The sequence below is a fragment of the Geotrypetes seraphini genome, chromosome 11, assembly GCF_902459505.1.
Source record: "Geotrypetes seraphini chromosome 11, aGeoSer1.1, whole genome shotgun sequence".
NCBI classification, from domain to species: Eukaryota; Metazoa; Chordata; class Amphibia; order Gymnophiona; family Dermophiidae; genus Geotrypetes; species Geotrypetes seraphini.
Window position 1 is genome coordinate 118,678,256 of NC_047094.1, and position 21,798 is coordinate 118,700,053.

The window sequence follows — 21,798 nt, forward strand, 5'->3', positions numbered from 1 at the left end:
CACACTTGACATTTTTATCTAACAAAAACAGCTCTGGAGATAAAGGTCTGGCCACTTTTGTCTTCCCCCCAGCATATATAATGAATGTCGGATGCATGTAAAAATCTGAACAAGGAACCTGGACAAATTCCCTGGTCTTCTGCCATCTGTAGTATTTGAATTGCCATAGGCTGTGAGATGAATCAGTTCTTTCCCTGTCAGATGGCTTCCCTTCTGCTCTTTGCTCTTCTTTTAGGGGGGTTCCAGGTGGAGTCTGCTCCAACGGCTGATGAGATTTTTGACCTCCCAGGAATAAACAGGAAGCTGACTTTCCGACAGTACTCAGGATACCTGCATGTATCGGAAAACATACACCTGCATTACTGGTGAGTGGCATTCTCTTTGCTTCTAGTTTTCAGTGGGCTTGTTTGCTAATCAGTGGAGTAAAATGTGATGGCAGTCAAAATACACATTCCACAAAGGGCCACGTTCACCATGTTCTGACTTTGATTGTTTAATTTTTGTTGGAACTGACTTTCCTTTGACGGTTTCATAGTTCTATTCTGTGGCTCCAGCTCCCAACCACCTGTTCTCCTGGCAGCACAATGCACAACTTGGGTGATTGAGGTCTCAGATTGTCTTCTCTAGAACATCTACAACATTTAGAATTCTGTGATTGCCCTTACCTATTGTGTCACCTTTATTGCTCCATTCCATTTTAGAATTAGGGGATTCTGACCTTGACATATAGGGCACTCCAGACTGCTTCATCCCCTAGTCCTCAATGTGACTGTTTCATGCACATTATAACTATAAGCTACCCATACCCTTTCATATGGTTATCCATTTAGAAATTATACATTGGACTGCCTTCTTGTATTTAGCACTTTGTTTAAAATTCTCCACCCTGAAATCCATCTTTAGAACTTTATAGGAAGGCCCGAAAACATCATCGTTGCCACTGGCTTTTCCAAATATTAATTTTTGAGTGGAAAGATGGTTATGGAGGAGCTGCTCCTGAAGAGTTTCAAACGCATACACATAGATTTAATGACTTTTTCCCATATACTAATCCAAGGAGCTTTTTGCCTCGCATAACTGTATCACTGTCCTTGGTCTTTCATTCTCTGCAGCCTCAGGTTTTATTGTACAGTAGTTAAAAGTTAACTGCCATTGGATAGGAACCTGTTTTCCTTATGGCAAACTTGAAAAAGAGGTTCGTTCCAGTTTGGGGAATGTATTTGATATTCTTCAGTCTAGAGGTACAGCAATGTTAGGATGATTAATGACACGCCCATGACGATAAGTGTACAGAATTATGCATTGTTTACTCCTGGGAGAGACCTCCCAGGAAAGAGACTTGGGAGTTCTGATCGACAAGTCGATGAAGCCGTCCGCGCAATGTGTGGTGGCGGCGAAAAGGGCGAACAGAATGCTAGGAATGATAAAGAAGGGGATCACAAACAGATCAGAGAAGGTTATCATGCTGCTGTACTGGGCCATGGTGCGCCCTCACCTGGAGTACTGCATCCAGCACAGGTCGCCGTACATGAAGAAAGACACGGTACTGCTCGAAAGGGTCCAGAGAAGGGCAACTAAGATGGTTAAGGGGCTGGAGGAGTTGCCGTATACTGAAAGATTAGAGAAACTAGACCTCTTCTCCCTTGAAAAGAGGGGACATGATCAAAACATTCAAGGTACTGAAGGGGATAGACTTAGTAGATAAGGACAGGTTGTTCACCCTCTCCAAGGTAGGGAGAACGAGAGGGCACTCTCTAAAGTTGAAACGGGATAGATTCTGTATGAATGTAGGGAAGTTCTTCTTCACCCAGAGAGTGGTAGAAAACTGGAACACACTCCCGGAGTCCATCATAGGGGAAAACACCGTTAGACAAGTTCCTGCTGAACTGGAACGTACTCAGGTAGGGCTAGTCTCAGGGTGCTGGTCTATGACCAGAGGGCTGCCACAAGAGCGGACTGCTAGGCAAGATGGGCCATTGGTCTGACCCAGCACCAGCAGTTCTTATGTTCTTATTGTAAAACAAAATCCAAAGAGGGAAACCCAGGATCAATATCTATGTAACAATCTGTCATTTTTATTCCACAATGCAACCAGATGTGGAAACCCAACAGAGAGACCTTTGTTTCGTCATCAGACTGCTTCAGTTAACGTGACATTTTCTTCACAATTTATTTATTTGCCAAAATGTATAGAACGCAAATCTTAAAAATTCTAAGTGGTTGACAAATGAAGCATTCCTAATACAGGGGTCCTTTTACTAAGGTTCGTTAGCTGTTTTAGCGCATGCTAAACTCTTAACGCGTCCATATGGACACGTTAGCATTTAGCGCACTCTAATATTTAGCGCGCGCTAAAACGGCTAACGCACCTTAGTAAAAGGACCCCACAAATATAAAACTCTAGACAATAACATAACATCACAATCATCCAAGTTTATTTGTGTCTTACCATCCTGCACCAAGGGTAAAAACCTTCTGGTCGGCTTACAATCTAAGATCAACAATTTAAAATCACATTTACAACATACAAATAAGGTTAAAAGCAGAGCCACAATTGTTATAGGAAAGTAGGAAGAGAAATACATTAGGTTATACCTTTTTGTCTCATGCAGAAAATTCTTGAAAGCCAAATATCGCTATTTGTTATGATAAGCGTCTGTGAAAAGAAATGTTTTTAACTCAGCCTTAAACTTATCAGTTGAATTCAATAATTGGAGAGCCAGAGACCTAGAGTTCCAAAGTTGTGGACCTTTTATTGAGAAAGTAGCAGACCTAATGTGTTCATGTACAATAAGTTGGAACTATAAGACATTTTTGACTTTCTGATCTAAGGGTTCTCGAAGGTGTATATGAGATCAGAAGTGGTGTCAGGCATCCCAAAGCGCCCACGGAGGCGTGATTCACATCATAGATAGACGCTGGAATAATCAGGTGGTTCCAGCAAAAAGCAATTATAACTAAAAACTTGTCTATAACATTGTAGAAACAGCAGTGTCTTCAAGTTACAACCCAAATCTCGTAATATATTAATCCACTCGCTGGTCATCTCTAGAATTGACTACTGCAATGCCTTGTTCATAGGATCCCTCAGAAAGAAATCAGACGGTTACAGCTCATTCAAAATGCTTCTATCAAACTTATATGGAAAGCAAAGAAATTCGATCACGTTACCCCACTTCTTGAGAAATCTCATTGGCTCCCGGTAGTACACCGAATAACTTATAAGATCTGCCTATTAACATTTAAATCAATACTCCATAAAACCCCGGCCTTTATTGAGCGTGTCTTAATACCCTACACTCCTGCCCGATCACTTAGATCTAACAACCAACACTTGTTGGTCATCCCTTCTCTGAAATCTATTAATACCCAGAGACAATACATTTTCTCTGTCGTTGCTCCGCAACTGTGGAATTCCCTACCAATATATATAAGGGAAGATCGTCTTATTGACAGATTTAAAAGCAAGTTGAAATGCTTTCTTTTGAAAGATGCTTTTAACTGCTAACTTTTTTAGAACTTTACCACCATTTTAATTCCTGCCAGACCTTTAGTGTCGTCAATCCCCCCCCTATCGTTTTTCCCTTATTCGCCTCCTTTACTGTGATATATTGTATTTCTTCCCCCATTTTCCTTTAGGGTCTATTTTTGTCCATCATTTAGTCTATGTTAATGAGGTTGTCTCCCCATACTGAGAAATGTATTATATTTTTTAGACTTGTTCATCGCTTTGTATTAAGATTAAGTGATTCATGAAATTTTAATAAAACTTGAAAATTTAAAGATCTCCATAATTCAGTTGGCAATGTGTTCCACAGTTGTGGACCTTCAACCTTGCATATGCTTCTGCAATGGTTTTCCAGTCTAATTTTTCTATAAGAGGGAACATTCAGCCGACTGAAATCCTCTCATTGGGAGGGAAATTTTAAAACTCGCTGCAATAGCAGGGGCAGTGCCTTAGGGGTGCCGGCACCCCTCCTCTGCGCCTCTTCCCCCTCCTCCGCTCTCCATACACGCGCCCCCTTTACTTTCCCCCGTACCTCAAGTTCTTCACCGCCGTGAGAACCAACTTCACGGTGTTCCTCACAACCACGTCAGCTCTCCTGCTGATGTCACTTCCGGGTGCCGCGAATAGGAAGTGACGTCGGAGGGAGAGCCGCTGGGGTCGCGAGGAGCACATTGAAGTTGTTTCACGCGGCGGTGAAGAACTTGAGGGAAGGGGGTGCGCACATGGAGAGGGGGGAGGAGTGGGAAGGGGTGGAGAGGAGGCGGGTTTTAAAATTTCCCTTCCAATGAGAGCATTACGGTCGGCTGTGGCATTGCATTGTAAACCTTGTGCTCCTTTTACAAAGCTCCTGGAGAGATTTCTACTGCAGGCCGGCGAGTTAAATGCTCTGATGCTCAAGAGAATTCTATGAGCGTCGGAGCATTTACCTTGTCTCGCGGTAGGAACCGCTACGTCAGCTTCGTAAAAGCCAGTACAGTAAAACCGTAGTTTACGAGCCTAATTCATTCCAGAAGCATGCTTGTAATCCAAAACATTCGTATATCAAAGCGAATTTCCCCATAAGAAATAATGGAAACTCAGACGATTTGTTCCACAACCCCAAAACTTTAATACAAAATACTATACGTACTTGTATTGCAAGACCTCGCTCATTTAGAACAGTCACTACACTCCCGGCTCAGTTGTGATGTTGTGACGCGTGTATACTGTATGTAGTCATATTGCAAGACATTGCTTGTATATCAGGTTAAAATTTAATAAAATGTTTTGCTTGTCTTGCAAACCGAGTTACTCTCAGTCCAAGGTTTTACTGTACTTGTTTGGTATTGAAAGCCTAATGTCCTGACCCTACTTTTTCTGGATGTTGTAACTGTTCATGGGGGTCCTTCGTTCCCTTTGTGGTTTTTCTTTTCACTACTGAGATGGGTCATTTGTCCACAAGTCGTGCTGTTTTGGCACAACAGGATCTCATCGCATAAAATAGGACAATGTGATACAATAGCACAACTTGTGGTCAAATAACTCGCCTTAACTGTAGCCCATGTTGATAGCTTCCTCCCATAATCCAAAATGTCGGACGTATAAGACACAGTAAGATAAAATCACTCCTGAAAGAACACAGCTACATATTTATCACAGATATTTCCTTAGTTATATACACAGTGGAGCCAATGCCGTTCATTACTTTAGAATGAGTCCCATTACTAGTACCATTTAGTACTTTAGAATAGAGGTCTGCATGGGAACGGGGATCGCGGGAATCCCCCCCTAACCCACGGGACTCCCACGGGGACCCCCCTCTGGCACACGGGACTCCCATGGGATGGAAGGCTTTGGAAGCAGGGTTCATCCATATAATCTAATGGACACGTCAGCCTTAGTAAAAGAGGGGGTTTATAAGTTAATTACCTGAACAGAAAACAAAAAAAGTGTTCCACCAAAGAGATTCCACAAGGAAAACAGCAGAGCAAACACAAAAGAAACTGTGGAATTGATGATCCTGTCAGAAGTAATTGCTGCTTTTTATGGGGACGGGCGGGGATGGAGGTAATTCCTTGCGGGGATGGGGGGGACGGAGAGGATCCTGACGGGGAAGGGTGGGGACAGAGATGATCCTGGCGGAGACGGGCGGGGATGGGTGGGATTTCTGTCCCCGTGCAACTCTCTACTTTAGAATGAACAGTGGCGTAGTGATGGGGGGCGGAGTGCCTTGGGCACCATCTTGGTGGGGGTGCTGGCATTTTTCCTTTTTCTCCCCCCCCCGTTCTTTTCCACTCCTCCCCTGCCACTTGTGTGCCTTCACTCCCCCCCCCCTGTATTTTTAGCTCTTTGTTGGCGCGAGCAGCAGTTCCAACCTGCTGCTCACGCCAGCCTCGGCGCTTCCCTCTGATGTTACTTGCAGGTACCAGGACTAAGAAGTGACATTAGTGGTAGAGCCAACGTCGGCACGAGCAGCAAGTTGGAGATGCTGCTCACACTGGGCAACCTAAAGAGGTATGGGGGAAGGGAAGAGGCATGCGTGTGGCGGGGGGGGGGAGGGGGAGAGGGAGTGGAGAGCCAGAGAAGAGGGCGAGGGAGGGTGCCTCCCACCCTCGCTCCACCAGTGAAAATGAGTTCCATTACTAGTTACTGCTTAAAAATAATAAAAGGTTACATATCAAGTGCATCAAAAAGTTACACCATAAAAATGAATAAAGAATTTATAAAAAAAAAATAAAAGGTTACCTATCTCTCATCACGATGATAACCACTTCGGGAACGCCTAGTGGAACAAGTATGCCTTCAACAGTTTTCTGAAGGCCAAAAAGATTGTAATCTTCCTATTCTCATATGCTAAATTGTTCCATAAAGTTGGTCCTGCTATATAGAAAATAGATTAGTATTCTTCTAACCTGATCTGTTCAAATGGTGGAAATCTACAAAAATAATTTATTTACCCCGCCCCCCCCCTTTTTACAAACCCGTAAAAACGGTTTTTAGCACAGGCCGGCATGCTGAATGCTCTGCGCTGCTCCCGACACTCATAGAGTTCCTATGAGCGTCGGGAGCAGCACAGAACATTAAACGCACTGGCCTGTGCTAAAAACTGCTTCCATGGTTTTGTAAAAGGGGGGTGGGGGGGTTAAAGAGCTAATATTTCATTTACTTATTTATTTGAGCTTTTGTTATACTGCCAAATAATTAGTCCTTTGTTATTGGGGAAGGATTAGATGAGAAAGATTGTTTTAACTAATTGGCTAAATGAATCGAAAAAGTCATAGTAGGTCAATTGAGGAGGGGGGAATCTTAGAAGATTATGGTTTACTGGATTATGTACAACCAGGTTTTCATATTGGAAGTACTAGAGAGACCTTATTGACGGAGATGCTAGATGAGTTGTACACTTCTCCCTCCGTATTCGCGGTTTCAGCAATTGCGGTTTCAATTATTCGCGGTTTTTAGCTTGCTGGCTCCTTCCCCCCCCTCAAAAAAAAATGACATCAGCTTGCATAGAGAAATCGCTGATTCCAAGCGTTTACAGAGAAAATCGCTGATTCCCAGCACTTTCGTCACCGTGTTTTGCCTCTCCTTCAGGAACAGGCCAGGTCTCTCACCGTGTTATTCATGGTTTTACCATATTCATGGTGGTTTTTAATAGAAAACAGCAAATAACATATGAAAAAGTTATTTGTGGTTTTTCTGTATTCACGGGTCTGTTAATCCCCTATCACAGCGAATATGGAGGGAGAAGTGTATTTTTATTTGGATAGAGAACAGAAAAGGGAAATTTTCCCTGGTTATCAGCTCACTGCTCTCTCTGCAGTCACAAAGTGCAATTAGCTATGATGATGTCTATAGGGAGCAAATGATCTCTCATTGAGGGAGAAGGAATGCAGACTGGTAAACTAAACTAAACCTTAAGTTTATATACCGCATCATCTCCATAATTATAGAGCTCAGCATGGTTTACAAGAGCTTAATATAGGAAGGAATAACATATTAGGTATGAAGGTTGAGTACAGGGGGGGAGGAGAGCATTACATTTTTGTGAAAAGCCTAGTTTTCAAACGGTGATACTGAGACAGTTCAGAGCCGGGCCTCACAGTGTATGTGTTTGTTTAGGTTTGTAGAGTCCCAGAACAATCCTAGTGCCAGCCCTGTGGTTTTGTGGCTTAATGGAGGGCCTGGCTGCAGCTCATTGGAAGGCCTTCTCACAGAACACGGTCCTTTCCAGGTAACTATGTTTTTGGAGCTCTTGGAGGCCAGAGTTATCTGCACAAGAGATAGATCAGCAGAAGTGTGTCTTTTCCTCCTTTTTCCTGTATTTCTTATTCCATGTCTTATGAATATCTGAGTGCTCTGAACTAGCATGCTTCCAGGTGTGTCATTGTAAAAGTAGATTGTAGACTGCCATAAAGATTATATAGTATGGAAGTACCAACCTAAACCTGTTTCCCTGTGGGTATGTGACACCTAGTGGCATAGAAAGGGGGTCATTGGAGCACAGGAAATGAAGGGGGGGTTTCCCTTATGTGCATCACTAGGAGAGCTCATTTAAATACTAATGAGCTCCTAGTGATGTGTTTGCATAGGGTTCTTGGTAGTACAGGGGGATTGGGAAGGGGGCATATGCAAGGGGGGACGGGAGAAGTGCGCCTCTGTCACAGGTGCCCACCACCCTCACTACACCTCTGGTGACACCCTTCCCTGTCTGCTAAGATAACAAGACTTTATTTTTCCTGAGAATGGCCACCAATTTCTCTCTCCTTTATCTGAGATGGTTCTAGTAACTTGTCTTCCTTTTGCTTGTTTTAGATCCACACCGATGGCAAAACTCTGAAGCATAATCCCTATTCCTGGAATTTGGTAATGCGTTATGCTTTCTGTTGCTAGAGCATGTTATAGTGCATTATACCCTATGATCTATGTTGCTTGAGTATGCTGAGTAATAAATATTTGATTCTGGACAATTCATTTGCTAAAACTGGATAGAAGGCCAAAAGTTTGTTTGTTGATATTTGATATGCCACTCAATCTGGCGTATAGGTCCGTACAGTGTATAATCAAAAACCAAATAAAAGAAGGCAGGAACATCAACGAAACGATAGAAGTGAATCCACATACACACCTCATACAGTATATACTGTAGATTGATTACAAATAGCCAAGCTAATCGAGGAGGTCATCTCCAGAGTGTTGCTCCTCAGCAACCCTGTCCGTTATTCCATAAGCTGGGGTCAAAAGCTAATTCAATGTAATAAGTTTTAAGTAAAGACATACTTTAAAATGAAGGTTCATTATGGAAGAATGGAGGAAAACCATTCCAGAGTTAGGGACAATGAATATAAAAGCTGAATTTATAGTGGGCTTATCTAGGAGGAAGATGGTCCAGATGGTGAGCGCCAAGTGATCCAAGAAGGATAAACATAGAAACATGATGGCAGATAAAGGCCAAATGGCCCATTCAGTCTGCTCAACCTGCAGCATCCACTAACCACTATCTCCTCCTCTAAAAAATCCCACCTGCCTGTCCCATGCTTTCTTTAATTCAGACACAATCTTTGTCTCCACCACCTCTACTGGGAGACTATTCCATGCATTCTGTAAAAAGGTATTTCCTTAGATTACTCCTTAGCCTATCACCTCTTAACTTCATCCTATGCCCTCTCTTTTCGGAGCTTTCTTTCAAATGAAAGAGACTTGCCTCATGCGCATTTGTGCCACAAAGGTATGTAAACATCGTTATCAAATCTCCCCTCTCTCACTTTTCCTCCAAAGTCCAAACTATACATATTGAGATCTTTAAGTCTGTCCCCATATGCCTTATGGTGATTACTAACCATTTTAGTAGCCTTCCTCTGAACCGACTCCATCCTGTTTATATCTTTTTAAAGGTGCAGTCTCCAGAATTGTACACTGTATTCTAAATGAAGTCTCACCAGAGGCATAAATACCTCCTTTTTCCCTACTGACCATACCTCTCCCTATGCACCCTAGCATTCTTCTAGCTTTCCTGTTGCATTTTCGACCTGTGTGGCCATCTTAAGATCATCGCATAAAATCACACCCAAGTCCTGCACCTCTTTCGTGCACAAAAGTTCTTCACCCCCTAAACTGCACTGTTCCCTCAGGCTTTTACAGCCCAAATGCATGACCTTGCATTTTTTAGCATTAAATCTTAGCTGCCAGATTTCAGAGCATTCTTCAAGCTTCGCTAGGTCCTTCCTCATGTTGTTTACAGCATGAGAGGTGTCTACTCTATTGCAGATTTTGGTATCATCAACAAAAAAGGCAAATCTTACCCGAAAGCCCTTCAGCAATATCACTTACAAAAATGTTAAAAAGAACAGACCCAAGAACCGAACCTTGAGGCACACCACTGGTAACATCCATTTCTTCAGAGCGATCTCCATTGAGTGGAAGGTGACAGAGGGTAGTGGTCAATCAGTTTCTGACCCAGTCCATCACTTTGGAGTCTATACTGCGGACACTTGGCTTATTTATTAGATGTCTGGGTGGAACACTGTCAAAGGCTTTGCTAAAACCTAAATACGCCAAATCTAGCACACTCCCTCTATCTAATACTCTGGTCATCCAATCAAAGAAACTGATCAGATTTGTTTGACCTCCCTCTAGTGAATCCACGTTGCCTTAGGTCCTGTAATTCACTGGATTCCAGAAACATCTCTGTTTTTAAAAGCGTTTCCATTAATTTGCTTACCACAGAAGTCAGACTTACCAGCCTGTAATTCCCTACTTCTTCCTTACTTCCACTTTGGTGGAAGTAGACCACATCCAGTCCTCCGGTACCATTCCCGACTCTAGAGCCTCATTGAAAAGGTCAGTCAGCGGAGCCACCAGAGCTTTCCTAAGTTCCTTCAGCACCCTCGGATGTACGCCATCCAGCCCTATCGCTTTGTCCACCTTTAGTTTAGCCAGCTCCTCACGAATACAATCCTCTGAAAATCGATCAGAATCTCCACACCTCCATCCCTATTTGCATTTGTCTTCTGTGGTCCCACTCCCGGGGCTTTAGCTATGAACACAGAACAGAAATATTTATGAAGCAATTCAGCCTTATCTTGATCAGTTTCTACATATTCCTCCCCTTCACCTTTGAGTCTCACAATGCCTCTTTTTCATTTCTTTCTATCATTAATATATCAAAAAATTGTATTTTTCCCCCCATTTTCCCATGTTGGCTATTTTTTTCCATGTGTAACTGTGCTTTCCTGACTACTTGATCAGCCTCTTTTAACTTTTCTAGGTATTTTTTGCCTGTCTTCCTCTTTCTGTGATCTTTTGTAGTTTATGAAAGCTAACCTCTTTTTCTTTACCTTCTCAGCTTTGAGAACCAAAGCGGCCTTCTTTTCCTTTCCTCATCTCATATATACAAAATGGTTTGTTGCTCTTCTGCTTTCCTACTTCTTCCAGATGTTCCCATCCAGACAATTCCTTGACTTAATCCCCCATCTGAACAAAGTTGTTTTTTTTTTTTTTTAAGTCTAGAACCTTTACTTTTGAAAGAGCCCTCTCTATACCTGTCTTAATATTAAACCACACCATACATAAGGAAGCATAAGGAACAGTCAAGGTAGAGAAATAAGAGGCGGGGCCTCCAAATAATGGGCCTTGTAAGCCAAACAGTGTATCTTGAACAGGAAGCCTATGCAAGCCACACAAAAGTCTACAGGCACCACAAAGGAAGTGAATGTTTATTTCCATTTGTTATATAGAACCTTCTATATTGATGTCTACATGGAACCCTTGTAACTTCAGTGTTGTCTGAACTCTGTATTTAAAAAGCTCTCACTTTTTATTATCTACAGCTCGCCAATATGCTTTACCTGGAATCTCCAGCAGGGGTTGGGTTTTCCTACTCAAACAATGAGGATGACTATGAAACTGGTGACTCAACGGTGAGATCTAAACATGGCAATCTATTAACAGAAATACAATAAAACCTTGGATTGCAAGTAACTTGGTATGCAAGTGTTTTGCAAGACAAAACATTTTATTAAATTTTAACTTGATCAACAAGCAAGGTCTTGCAATACAAGTACATACAGTATACACACATCACATCATCACAACTGAGCCGATGGTTCTTCTCTCTCTGACACTGCAGGAGTGTAGTGACTGTTCTAAATGAGCGAAGCTATAAGAATTTCCGCTGCTGGGTCAGACCAGTGGTCCATCGTGTCCAGCAGTCCGCTCACGTGTATTTTGTATTAAAGTTTTGGGGGTTGTGGAACGAATCGTCTGAGTTTCCATTATTTCTTATAGGGAAATTCGCTTTGATATACGAGTGTTTTGGATTACAAGCATGTTTTTGGAACGAATTTTGCTCGTAAACCAAGGTTGTACTGTAATTCAAAGCAAAAAACAGAAGCTATAATATTGCCCAAAAGCTCAAGTAAATCCACAAATAAACAGGGCAAGTATAAAAGATTACCATTCAATTAAGTCTCACAGCAAAAAGAGATCATATTCCAATGAAAGACAGATCTCTAAAAAGGGACGAAAAGGACCTCAAACGCCCAGACTATGGGTCATACCCCAAGTCTTTTATGGGGTCAGGAATATTATCACTGGTCCAGAAAAACCTCACAATTTTTGGAGTTTTGAATATGGATATTCGTTTTGGACTCTATTGAATGAACACTTAAGAAACACAAATCCCTGAAGAAGCCAACTTGAGTGAAACGGCAGACTCTCTGTTGGGAGTATAAGTTAAGTGTTTCTATTTATGTGGTTCTTCAATGTTAGTAGTATCCAATATTTATTTTTTGACAGCAAAAAATTAAAAAATAATATTACAAGAACGTTTTGAAAAAAGTGTGAGGTTTTTCTGGATCAGTGATAATATTCCTGACCCCATAGAAGACTTGGGGTGTGACTTGGAGTGGTCTGGGCGATTTTGAGGACCTTTTCCTCACTTTTTAGAGATCTGACTTTCTTTGGAGTATGATCTCTTTTTTGCAGTGAGACTTAATTGAATGGTAATCATTTATACTTGCCCGGTATATTTGTGAATCTATTACAGAAGAAATCTTCATGTAATAAGGATCACTTCTGAGGGCTTTACAAGGCACAGAAGCTGTAATTTATATCCAAGGGATCCCTCTGTTTATATTTATTCAATGGGGGCGTCTTACTGGACAAAGGCAGGTTGTAAATAAATTTTTAATAGTGGAGTGAGGTGGGGGTCTGAAATGGATAAAAACATTTAGGAAATGGAGTTGCTTAAGGAAGAACCTCATTGGAGGGAAGGGAACAGTTTGTCACCTGCAGGCTTTACAACTTATATGACAGCAGCTCTGCAGAGTCTGGGACTGGCTCCATCCAGTAGAGCCTGAGTGGTCCAGGAGGGGGGGACGGATGAAGACAGCATATCCCCTCACTTTTACTTCTTTCTGTTTTTCTTTTAGGTTGCAAAGAATAATTATCTGGCTCTGAAGGAATTCTTCCACCTGTTCCCAGAGTATAGCAAGAACGAGCTCTTTCTCACTGGAGAAAGTTACGGAGGTTTTTATATCCCGGCCCTCGCTGAGCTGGTAATGGAGAATAAAAGCATGAACCTTAAGGTAGGGAGAGTCCACCGTGGGACCCAAGAATGGGGTTCTTCCATTTTAGGAACCAGTGATGCACAGCGGGGGGGGGGGGTCTCTCAGTATTTTCACCTGTGCTTTAAACATGGGTGGAAGAGTGCACACTATCCTTACACCGGCCTGTGAAATCTGATCATTCTGGAGAAGGTGAGAAAGCAGGCAAATTTGAAACCACACGGGCAGCTTTCAGCTATGGGCCTGCAAGTATATTTTCTTTTTTTTAAAATTTTATTTCTTTATTCATTTTATAACTTACATCAAGTGTACAGTAAATATCAAACAATTATAGTACAACATCACTTGAAAATCTACAATATCCTACAACAAGAAGATTTAACTCCCACCCCCCTCCCAAATTCATATACAACTAAAATATACCACATGAAAATAATATCTTATGTCATCCATATATATATTAATATTGGAAAACCAAGAATCCCCCCTACCCCAAATCCACATGTGTATTAAAATTGGGAAAAATGAAAATTATTCATTATAATAATTTAATAATGGTCCCCACACATCCTTAAATTTATTATAATAACCTTTTTGAACTCTCCATTCAACTTTCCCTTTGAAAAGGCAGACGGGACACACAACTGTGCTCTTTGGGGGTCAAGTCTGTATCATTTTAAGCGTGTTATGCTTCTAAAGGTTTAGAATCCTGTCATGTACAGTATGTGGACATATATAAATGTACATGCCAATCTTTGCCTAAGCATTATTCTGTAAATTTGCACATATCTAGCATAACGTGTATTTGTAAGGGGTGCACACATGGACAGACCTGTGCGAGGCATGGGCTAGACTCACATGTGGCAGGGTTACCAGATTTTCTGTTTGGAAAATACGGACCCCCCTAGATCCGTTTAGAAAACACATGGGCCCAAATTCTGTAGCCAGCGCTTAAATTTAGGCACTTATTTCGGAGGCACCCAACTAGATGGGCGCCTATCTAAATCAAATAAGAAGCTCAATTAAGCTTTTTAATCGGCACTGATTGAAATCTAGGCGCCTATCGAGAAAGCGCGATTCTGTAACAAGGCGCCTCTAAAAATTTAGGCGGCCTTCAAAAAAATATTAGGCATGGGCGTGGCTACGTGCTGGGCGCCTTCTTACAGAATCGCTGCTCTTAAGCGTGCTTAAGCGCTCGCATGGGTGCCTAACTTTAATTGTGCCTAGAGCTGGCCTATTTAATGGGCGCCTCCAGTCCAAAATAGGTGCCGCTCAGCGTGATTCACTAAACGGCACCCAGTTTTACTTGAATCGCGCTAAACGGTGCCTAGATAGGCGCCTACCGTTTGGGTGCTTCATATAGAATTTGCCCTATAGTGCCCTGTCTTTCAAAAGATTCCTCACACATATATTCGCTGGCTATCCAGGCCATGCAAATACGTAGTCCTTTTAATAAGCTGCGGTAGCCGATTTAGCACGCGTTAAAGGCTAACGCGTCCATAGGATATAATGGACGTGTTCGCGCGCATTAGCGTTTAGCACGTGCTAATATTTAGCTCATGCTGAAACGACTTGCGCGCCTTAGTAAAAGGACCCTTAAGGTCCTTCCCTGAGTGGAGAGGATTTTTCTGCTAGGCTTTCCAGTGTATCCAAGACCCTCCATGAAAGAATGAAGGGGGGGGCTCAGAGAGCGGAGACTGGAAGAACACAGGGACTTTGAGGTTGGGTAGGGGGAGAGCAAGGATGGAGATCAGGGTTTAACCGCGGGCTTCTTTGTTGCAGGGACTCGCCATTGGGAATGGAATAACCAGTTATGAATACGATGATAACTCCTTGGTGTATTTTTCTTATTACCATGGTCTCTTTGGATCCACGTAAGAACACATTATAAGGGGGGGGGGGGCTTATTTGCATACAAAGACATCTGAAATTAGTGGAAAGTGTAGGTCTGAAACACAGATTCTAATTGTGGTCCGCAAAATGACTCTGTGCAGCAGAGGTTTTGGGGCATGAATTGTAGTGAGTGTTCTATAGTGATTTGACGTTGCTGAATTCAAAAATGACCTTAATTTTTCGGTATAACCCTCTGATTTTTGGCAAAAGAGCATTATAATGCAAAAATTAACATTTTCGCTATATTTTCTAATGCTTGGAGTAAATGTTATAACAATCTGTGAAATATTAAGAGTTTGCCTCAAATTAGATTTTTTTTTTTTTCCACAATAATCTTGATAGTGTTAGTGATGAGCGCGGGGAAAGGTTTCACCAGGACATTGCTACGATGGAGACAGATATCAGGGCAGATGGAATTCATCAGTGCTGGCTAACTATTGTTGGACATTAATTAGAGATGCTCCTAATCTCGTTTATAAATGCACTTCAACAGCAAAACGATTCTAGAAAATATTTATAAGAACTCTTAATTCAGCGCAAAGTGCTACATTATGACTTCTCATGCTATAAAGATTTGCGATTTGCTCAAAAACTATACCTGATAGAAAACTGAGGCTATTTTCATACACAGGAGGTCAAATCCTATAAAGTAAACCTCATTTTCTTCATGCCCCAGAAAAAAAGTTATAAATGTGTTGCACAGTGTAATTATTATCATATGGAATAGCTATATTGAGGCAGTGGGGAAGAACTCATGGGAGGGCACATGGAGCGGCGATGTCAGGGGCCAACTTCTCTTGTTACGGCACTGCTAACGTCCTCTAGTAAACATATCCCAAAGTCTTGCTTTCAGTGGGAAAATCTGAACTACATTTCTGTGCATGCAACAAGGTAATAAGACCAGGCCTGGAGAAAGCTGTCCTGAAACAGTGCAGCCAGCAGGGTGCGATGGTGTCCTGTCATTGTGGGATATATAAACTGCTCTTTTCCATGTGCTAAATGTTTCCCTATCAATGTTTTTGCAGCTTGTGGAGAGCCCTGCAGGAAGATTGCTGTGAGAACGGACAGTGCAACTTCCATGACAATATAAATCTATTCTGCATTATAAATGTGAGGATTTTTTAAATTGCTTTTATGAGTATTATGCTCCCAAGAATATTTACAAGCAAAACAGAAATAATTTCTGAAAAGAAATAACAAACTTGCAAAATTATACATCTTAAATCTGTGTTTCTTAACTTCTCCAAGCCAAGTACCCCCTAAGTCTAACAAATATCAACTGAGCACCTCCGCCCAAGCTCCGCCCCTGACCCCACCCCCATAATAATAGTACCAGTTGTATTGCAATTTCTTCCATCCATTTTTTATATACACACAATATAATCTTATTAATGCATAATGGTAACCACAAAATAAAAAAAACCCAAAGTAATAATAACTTTATTTTTCTATATCACACACTATTCCAGCCAAAATGTTAATTATTTATATTTAAGGGAGGGGGGTTTCCAAAGAAATCAAGGCAAATGATTTTAAAATATGCATGGTCATCTCAGTAACAACCATAGAAAAACAGAAGATGTTTGAGGTCTTGGGAAGAAATCATTTGATCTTTATATCAGTTTGTTCTCTACCAGTTGTCATTACATGTGTTGAACAAATTGCAGTTTTCCACATTTTATTTGGCTAAAGCAGAACCCACGTTCCTGAGTCCAGTCAAGGGCTGTGGCAGACCCAGTGAACACAGGTAGATGATCTAGAAAAACAAGATCAAATGAGAAAAATAGGAAGCTGCAGAAACACCTGGCAAATCAGATGTAAAACAATAAAGTAGACTCAGAAAGAATGTGAGAAGAAAGCCAATGAGGGAAACACTAATTATAAAAACCCTTTTCAAATACCTTAAGTATTCTTTGGGATTTTCTGGGACTTGCTAATAACTCAGACTGGCCACTGTGACAGTTAGGATGCTGGGCTCGATGGAAATTTAGGACTAGATTCACAAAGGGTACGGATCGGATCCTTTTTGTGAGGGATCTGATCCATCCGTGTCCGGGGGGCTGATTCACGCATCGCCCTCATGCAAATGAGGGTGTTCGGAATCATGCCCCCATCTGACTGTCGGGACCGCTTTCTAGCGATCCTGACGCATGCGCAAACCATCTGTAGATGGTCCTTTTTTAACTTTTTTTTAAACTGGTTTTAAAACTTTTTTGCGAGCCCATGGTTTTAACCCGCTTTAAACCCGTGGGTTAAAACCACAGGCTTGCACTGCAGGAAGGGCAGGAGAGATTAGAGGTGAGTTGGGGCAGCAGACAGGAAGATTCGGGGCGAGTTGGGGCGGCAGGCAGGAAGATTCGGGGCGAGTTGGGGCAGCAGACAGGAAGATTCGGGGCGAGTTGGGGCGGCAGGCAGGAAGATTCGGGGCGAGTTGGGGCGGCAGGCAGGAAGATTTGGGGCGAGTTGGGGCAGCAGACAGGAAGATTCGGGGCAAGTTGGGGCAGCAGGCAGGAAGATTTGAGGCGAGTTGGGGTGGCAGGAGAGAGCAAGAGATTCGGGGCAGGCAGGAGGGGTCAGGCAGGAGATCAGGGCTTATAGCAGAGAAGCAGGGAGGCAGAAGGCAGGGCAGTCAGAAAGGGCTTGAGTGACGGGTCCTCAGCAATCGCTTGTTTGTGATTGGCCAGCCCAGTCGGTGTTGCAGGGTTTTGGTTAGTGAATTGCGTCCCCTCATTTGCATGCACGGATCGGAGGATGGTCGGCACAGAGGTAAGTGAATCGGGCCGGAGTAAAATCGGGTCACAAAGGGGTCGCAAACTGATCAGTACACGATCGGTTTGCTTAGTGAATCTAGCCCTTAGTCTGTCCCAGCATTCTATAGTGTTTATCAGCTGCTTCACTAATGATTTTCTAATTTTGCCATTAGATGTTCAGAGCGAGAAGACTTATATATAATCCCAGGCTAAATTTGTACAACCTGTATGGCCTTTGTGAAGACGAAACTCATGAAGAAATCAGGTAGGAACATCTCGGTGTGATTACATCTAAATCCATAGATCCCTAAGATCCAACACTCAACATCTATTCCACGTGCCCTCATTAGATTATCAGCACTTGCTGGGCTACTACCTTCTCTGTAATGGCCCCCACGATCTGGAATTCATTGCCAATTAATATTAGGGCGGAGCAAAACCTGGACAAGTTTAAAGGAGAATTAAAATGCTTCCTCTTCAAAGATGCCTTTGAATATAATGACCTCTTTTTCTTTAGTACCAACATTAAATAGGCCTCTCCCTACCCTTCCTCTTGGGGTTTTTTTCTGCTTTACTTTGAAATATTGTAATTCTCCCTACTTTCGTGTTACTGTTCGTCAATATTATGTCTTGTTTAATTAGTCTTTGTTCGTGACCACTTTTTTAATTATTGTAAAACGCTTAGAATTTCTGATAGGCGTTTAAAAAATTTTAATAAAACTTGGAAACTTGGAGACAGAGGTCAGGGGAATCCTGATCTCGCTCTTACGCTCAAACCTGAGCAGATATTCAGATCAATCATGAGCCTGTATAATGTTTCCTCAGCCCCTGTCCTGGTGCATAAGAAGCTGCGTTCACACTTCTGCATGCAGGGCCATCTTCACCTTGTGAAAGGCAAGCACTGTATGACCCAGGAATGCCACCTGGGCTGTAAGTACCAAGTCCCAGATCTTACGCAGCACCTTTTCTTCCATTTCAGGTATATGAAGAAATTGACCGCCGCTAATCATTTTGACAAATATTCATTCAAGATCCCAGAGCAGAAAAGGACTGCTCCGGTGAGTAACTTGTAACTTTTTTTTGGAAAATCGAAACACCCCCCCCTTGTAACTTTTTTTTGGAAAATCGAAACACCCCCCCTTGTAACTTTTTTTTGGAAAATCGAAACACCCCCCCCTTGTAACTTTTTTTTGGAAAATCGAAACACCCCCCCCTTGTAACTTTTTTTTGGAAAATCGAAACACCCCCCCCTTGTAACTTTTTTTTGGAAAATCGAAACACCCCCCCCTTGTAACTTTTTTTTGGAAAATCGAAACACCCCCCCCTTGTAACTTTTTTTTGGAAAATCGAAACACCCCCCCCTTGTAACTTTTTTTTGGAAAATCGAAACACCCCCCCCTTGTAACTTTTTTTTGGAAAATCGAAACACCCCCCCCTTGTAACTTTTTTTTGGAAAATCGAAACAACCCCCCCTTGTAACTTTTTTTTGGAAAATCGAAACACCCCCCCTTGTAACTTTTTTTTGGAAAATCGAAACACCCCCCCCTTGTAACTTTTTTTTGGAAAATCGAAACACCCCCCCCCCTTGTAACTTTTTTTTGGAAAATCGAAACACCCCCCCCTTGTAACTTTTTTTTGGAAAATCGAAACACCCCCCCCTTGTAACTTTTTTTTGGAAAATCGAAACACCCCCCCCTTGTAACTTTTTTTTGGAAAATCGAAACACCCCCCCCTTGTAACTTTTTTTTGGAAAATCGAAACACCCCCCCCTTGTAACTTTTTTTTGGAAAATCGAAACACCCCCCCTTGTAACTTTTTTTTGGAAAATCGAAACACCCCCCCCTTGTAACTTTTTTTTGGAAAATCGAAACACCCCCCCCTTGTAACTTTTTTTTGGAAAATCGAAACACCCCCCCCTTGTAACTTTTTTTGGAAAATCGAAACACCCCCCCCTTGTAACTTTTTTTTGGAAAATCGAAACACCCCCCCCTTGTAACTTTTTTTTGGAAAATCGAAACACCCCCCCCTTGTAACTTTTTTTTGGAAAATCGAAACACCCCCCCTTGTAACTTTTTTTTGGAAAATCGAAACACCCCCCCCTTGTAACTTTTTTTTGGAAAATCGAAACACCCCCCCCTTGTAACTTTTTTTTGGAAAATCGAAACACCCCCCCCTTGTAACTTTTTTTTGGAAAATCGAAACACCCCCCCCTTGTAACTTTTTTTTGGAAAATCGAAACACCCCCCCCTTGTAACTTTTTTTTGGAAAATCGAAACACCCCCCCCTTGTAACTTTTTTTTGGAAAATCGAAACACCCCCCCCTTGTAACTTTTTTTTGGAAAATCGAAACACCCCCCCCTTGTAACTTTTTTTTGGAAAATCGAAACACCCCCCCCTTGTAACTTTTTTTTGGAAAATCGAAACACCCCCCCCTTGTAACTTTTTTTTGGAAAATCGAAACACCCCCCCCTTGTAACTTTTTTTTGGAAAATCGAAACACCCCCCCCTTGTAACTTTTTTTTGGAAAATCGAAACACCCCCCCTTGTAACTTTTTTTTGGAAAATCGAAACACCCCCCCCTTGTAACTTTTTTTTGGAAAATCGAAACACCCCCCCCTTGTAACTTTTTTTTGGAAAATCGAAACACCCCCCCCTTGTAACTTTTTTTTGGAAAATCGAAACACCCCCCCCTTGTAACTTTTTTTTGGAAAATCAAAACACCCCCCCCTTGTAACTTTTTTTTGGAAAATCGAAACACCCCCCCTTGTAACTTTTTTTTGGAAAATCGAAACACCCCCCCCTTGTAACTTTTTTTTGGAAAATCGAAACCCCCCCCCTTGTAACTTTTTTTTGGAAAATCGAAACACCCCCCCCTTGTAACTTTTTTTTGGAAAATCGAAACACCCCCCCCTTGTAACTTTTTTTTGGAAAATCGAAACACCCCCCCCTTGTAACTTTTTTTTGGAAAATCGAAACACCCCCCCCTTGTAACTTTTTTTTGGAAAATCGAAACACCCCCCCCTTGTAACTTTTTTTTGGAAAATCGAAACACCCCCCCTTGTAACTTTTTTTTGGAAAATCGAAACACCCCCCCCTTGTAACTTTTTTTTGGAAAATCGAAACACCCCCCCCTTGTAACTTTTTTTTGGAAAATCGAAACACCCCCCCTTGTAACTTTTTTTTGGAAAATCGAAACACCCCCCCTTGTAACTTTTTTTTGGAAAATCGAAACACCCCCCCTTGTAACTTTTTTTTGGAAAATCGAAACACCCCCCCCTTGTAACTTTTTTTTGGAAAATCGAAACACCCCCCCTTGTAACTTTTTTTTGGAAAATCGAAACACCCCCCCCTTGTAACTTTTTTTTGGAAAATCGAAACACCCCCCCCTTGTAACTTTTTTTTGGAAAATCGAAACACCCCCCCCTTGTAACTTTTTTTTGGAAAATCGAAACACCCCCCCCTTGTAACTTTTTTTTGGAAAATCGAAACACCCCCCTTGTAACTTTTTTTTGGAAAATCGAAACACCCCCCCCTTGTAACTTTTTTTTGGAAAATCGAAACACCCCCCCCTTGTAACTTTTTTTTGGAAAATCGAAACACCCCCCCCTTGTAACTTTTTTTTGGAAAATCGAAACACCCCCCCCTTGTAACTTTTTTTTGGAAAATCGAAACACCCCCCCCTTGTAACTTTTTTTTGAAAAATCGAAACACCCCCCCTTGTAACTTTTTTTTTGAAAAATCGAAACACCCCCCCCTTGTAACTTTTTTTTGGAAAATCGAAACACCCCCCCCTTGTAACTTTTTTTTGGAAAATCGAAACACCCCCCCCTTGTAACTTTTTTTTGGAAAATCGAAACACCCCCCCCCTTGTAACTTTTTTTTGGAAAATCGAAACACCCCCCCCCTTGTAACTTTTTTTTGGAAAATCGAAACACCCCCCCCTTGTAACTTTTTTTTGGAAAATCGAAACACCCCCCCTTGTAACTTTTTTTTGGAAAATCGAAACACCCCCCCCTTGTAACTTTTTTTTGGAAAATCGAAACACCCCCCCCTTGTAACTTTTTTTTGGAAAATCGAAACACCCCCCCCTTGTAACTTTTTT

The 21,798-nt window shown here is 41.9% G+C and overlaps 1 protein-coding gene across 1 annotated transcript in view; it reads left to right on the top strand.

The window, feature by feature from the left end:
- The first annotated feature begins 201 nt into the window (after positions 1-201).
- LOC117368873 (lysosomal protective protein-like) overlaps positions 202-21,798 on the top strand; it is a 53,916-nt gene continuing 32,319 nt past the window's right edge. Inside the window, exons 1-9 of the mRNA XM_033962618.1 lie at positions 202-365; positions 7,610-7,721; positions 8,303-8,353; positions 11,317-11,406; positions 12,919-13,074; positions 14,836-14,927; positions 15,972-16,056; positions 17,870-17,961; positions 18,676-18,754. Coding sequence (XP_033818509.1) covers positions 202-365; positions 7,610-7,721; positions 8,303-8,353; positions 11,317-11,406; positions 12,919-13,074; positions 14,836-14,927; positions 15,972-16,056; positions 17,870-17,961; positions 18,676-18,754 — 921 coding nt within the window. The remainder of the gene's footprint in view (positions 366-7,609; positions 7,722-8,302; positions 8,354-11,316; positions 11,407-12,918; positions 13,075-14,835; positions 14,928-15,971; positions 16,057-17,869; positions 17,962-18,675; positions 18,755-21,798) is intronic.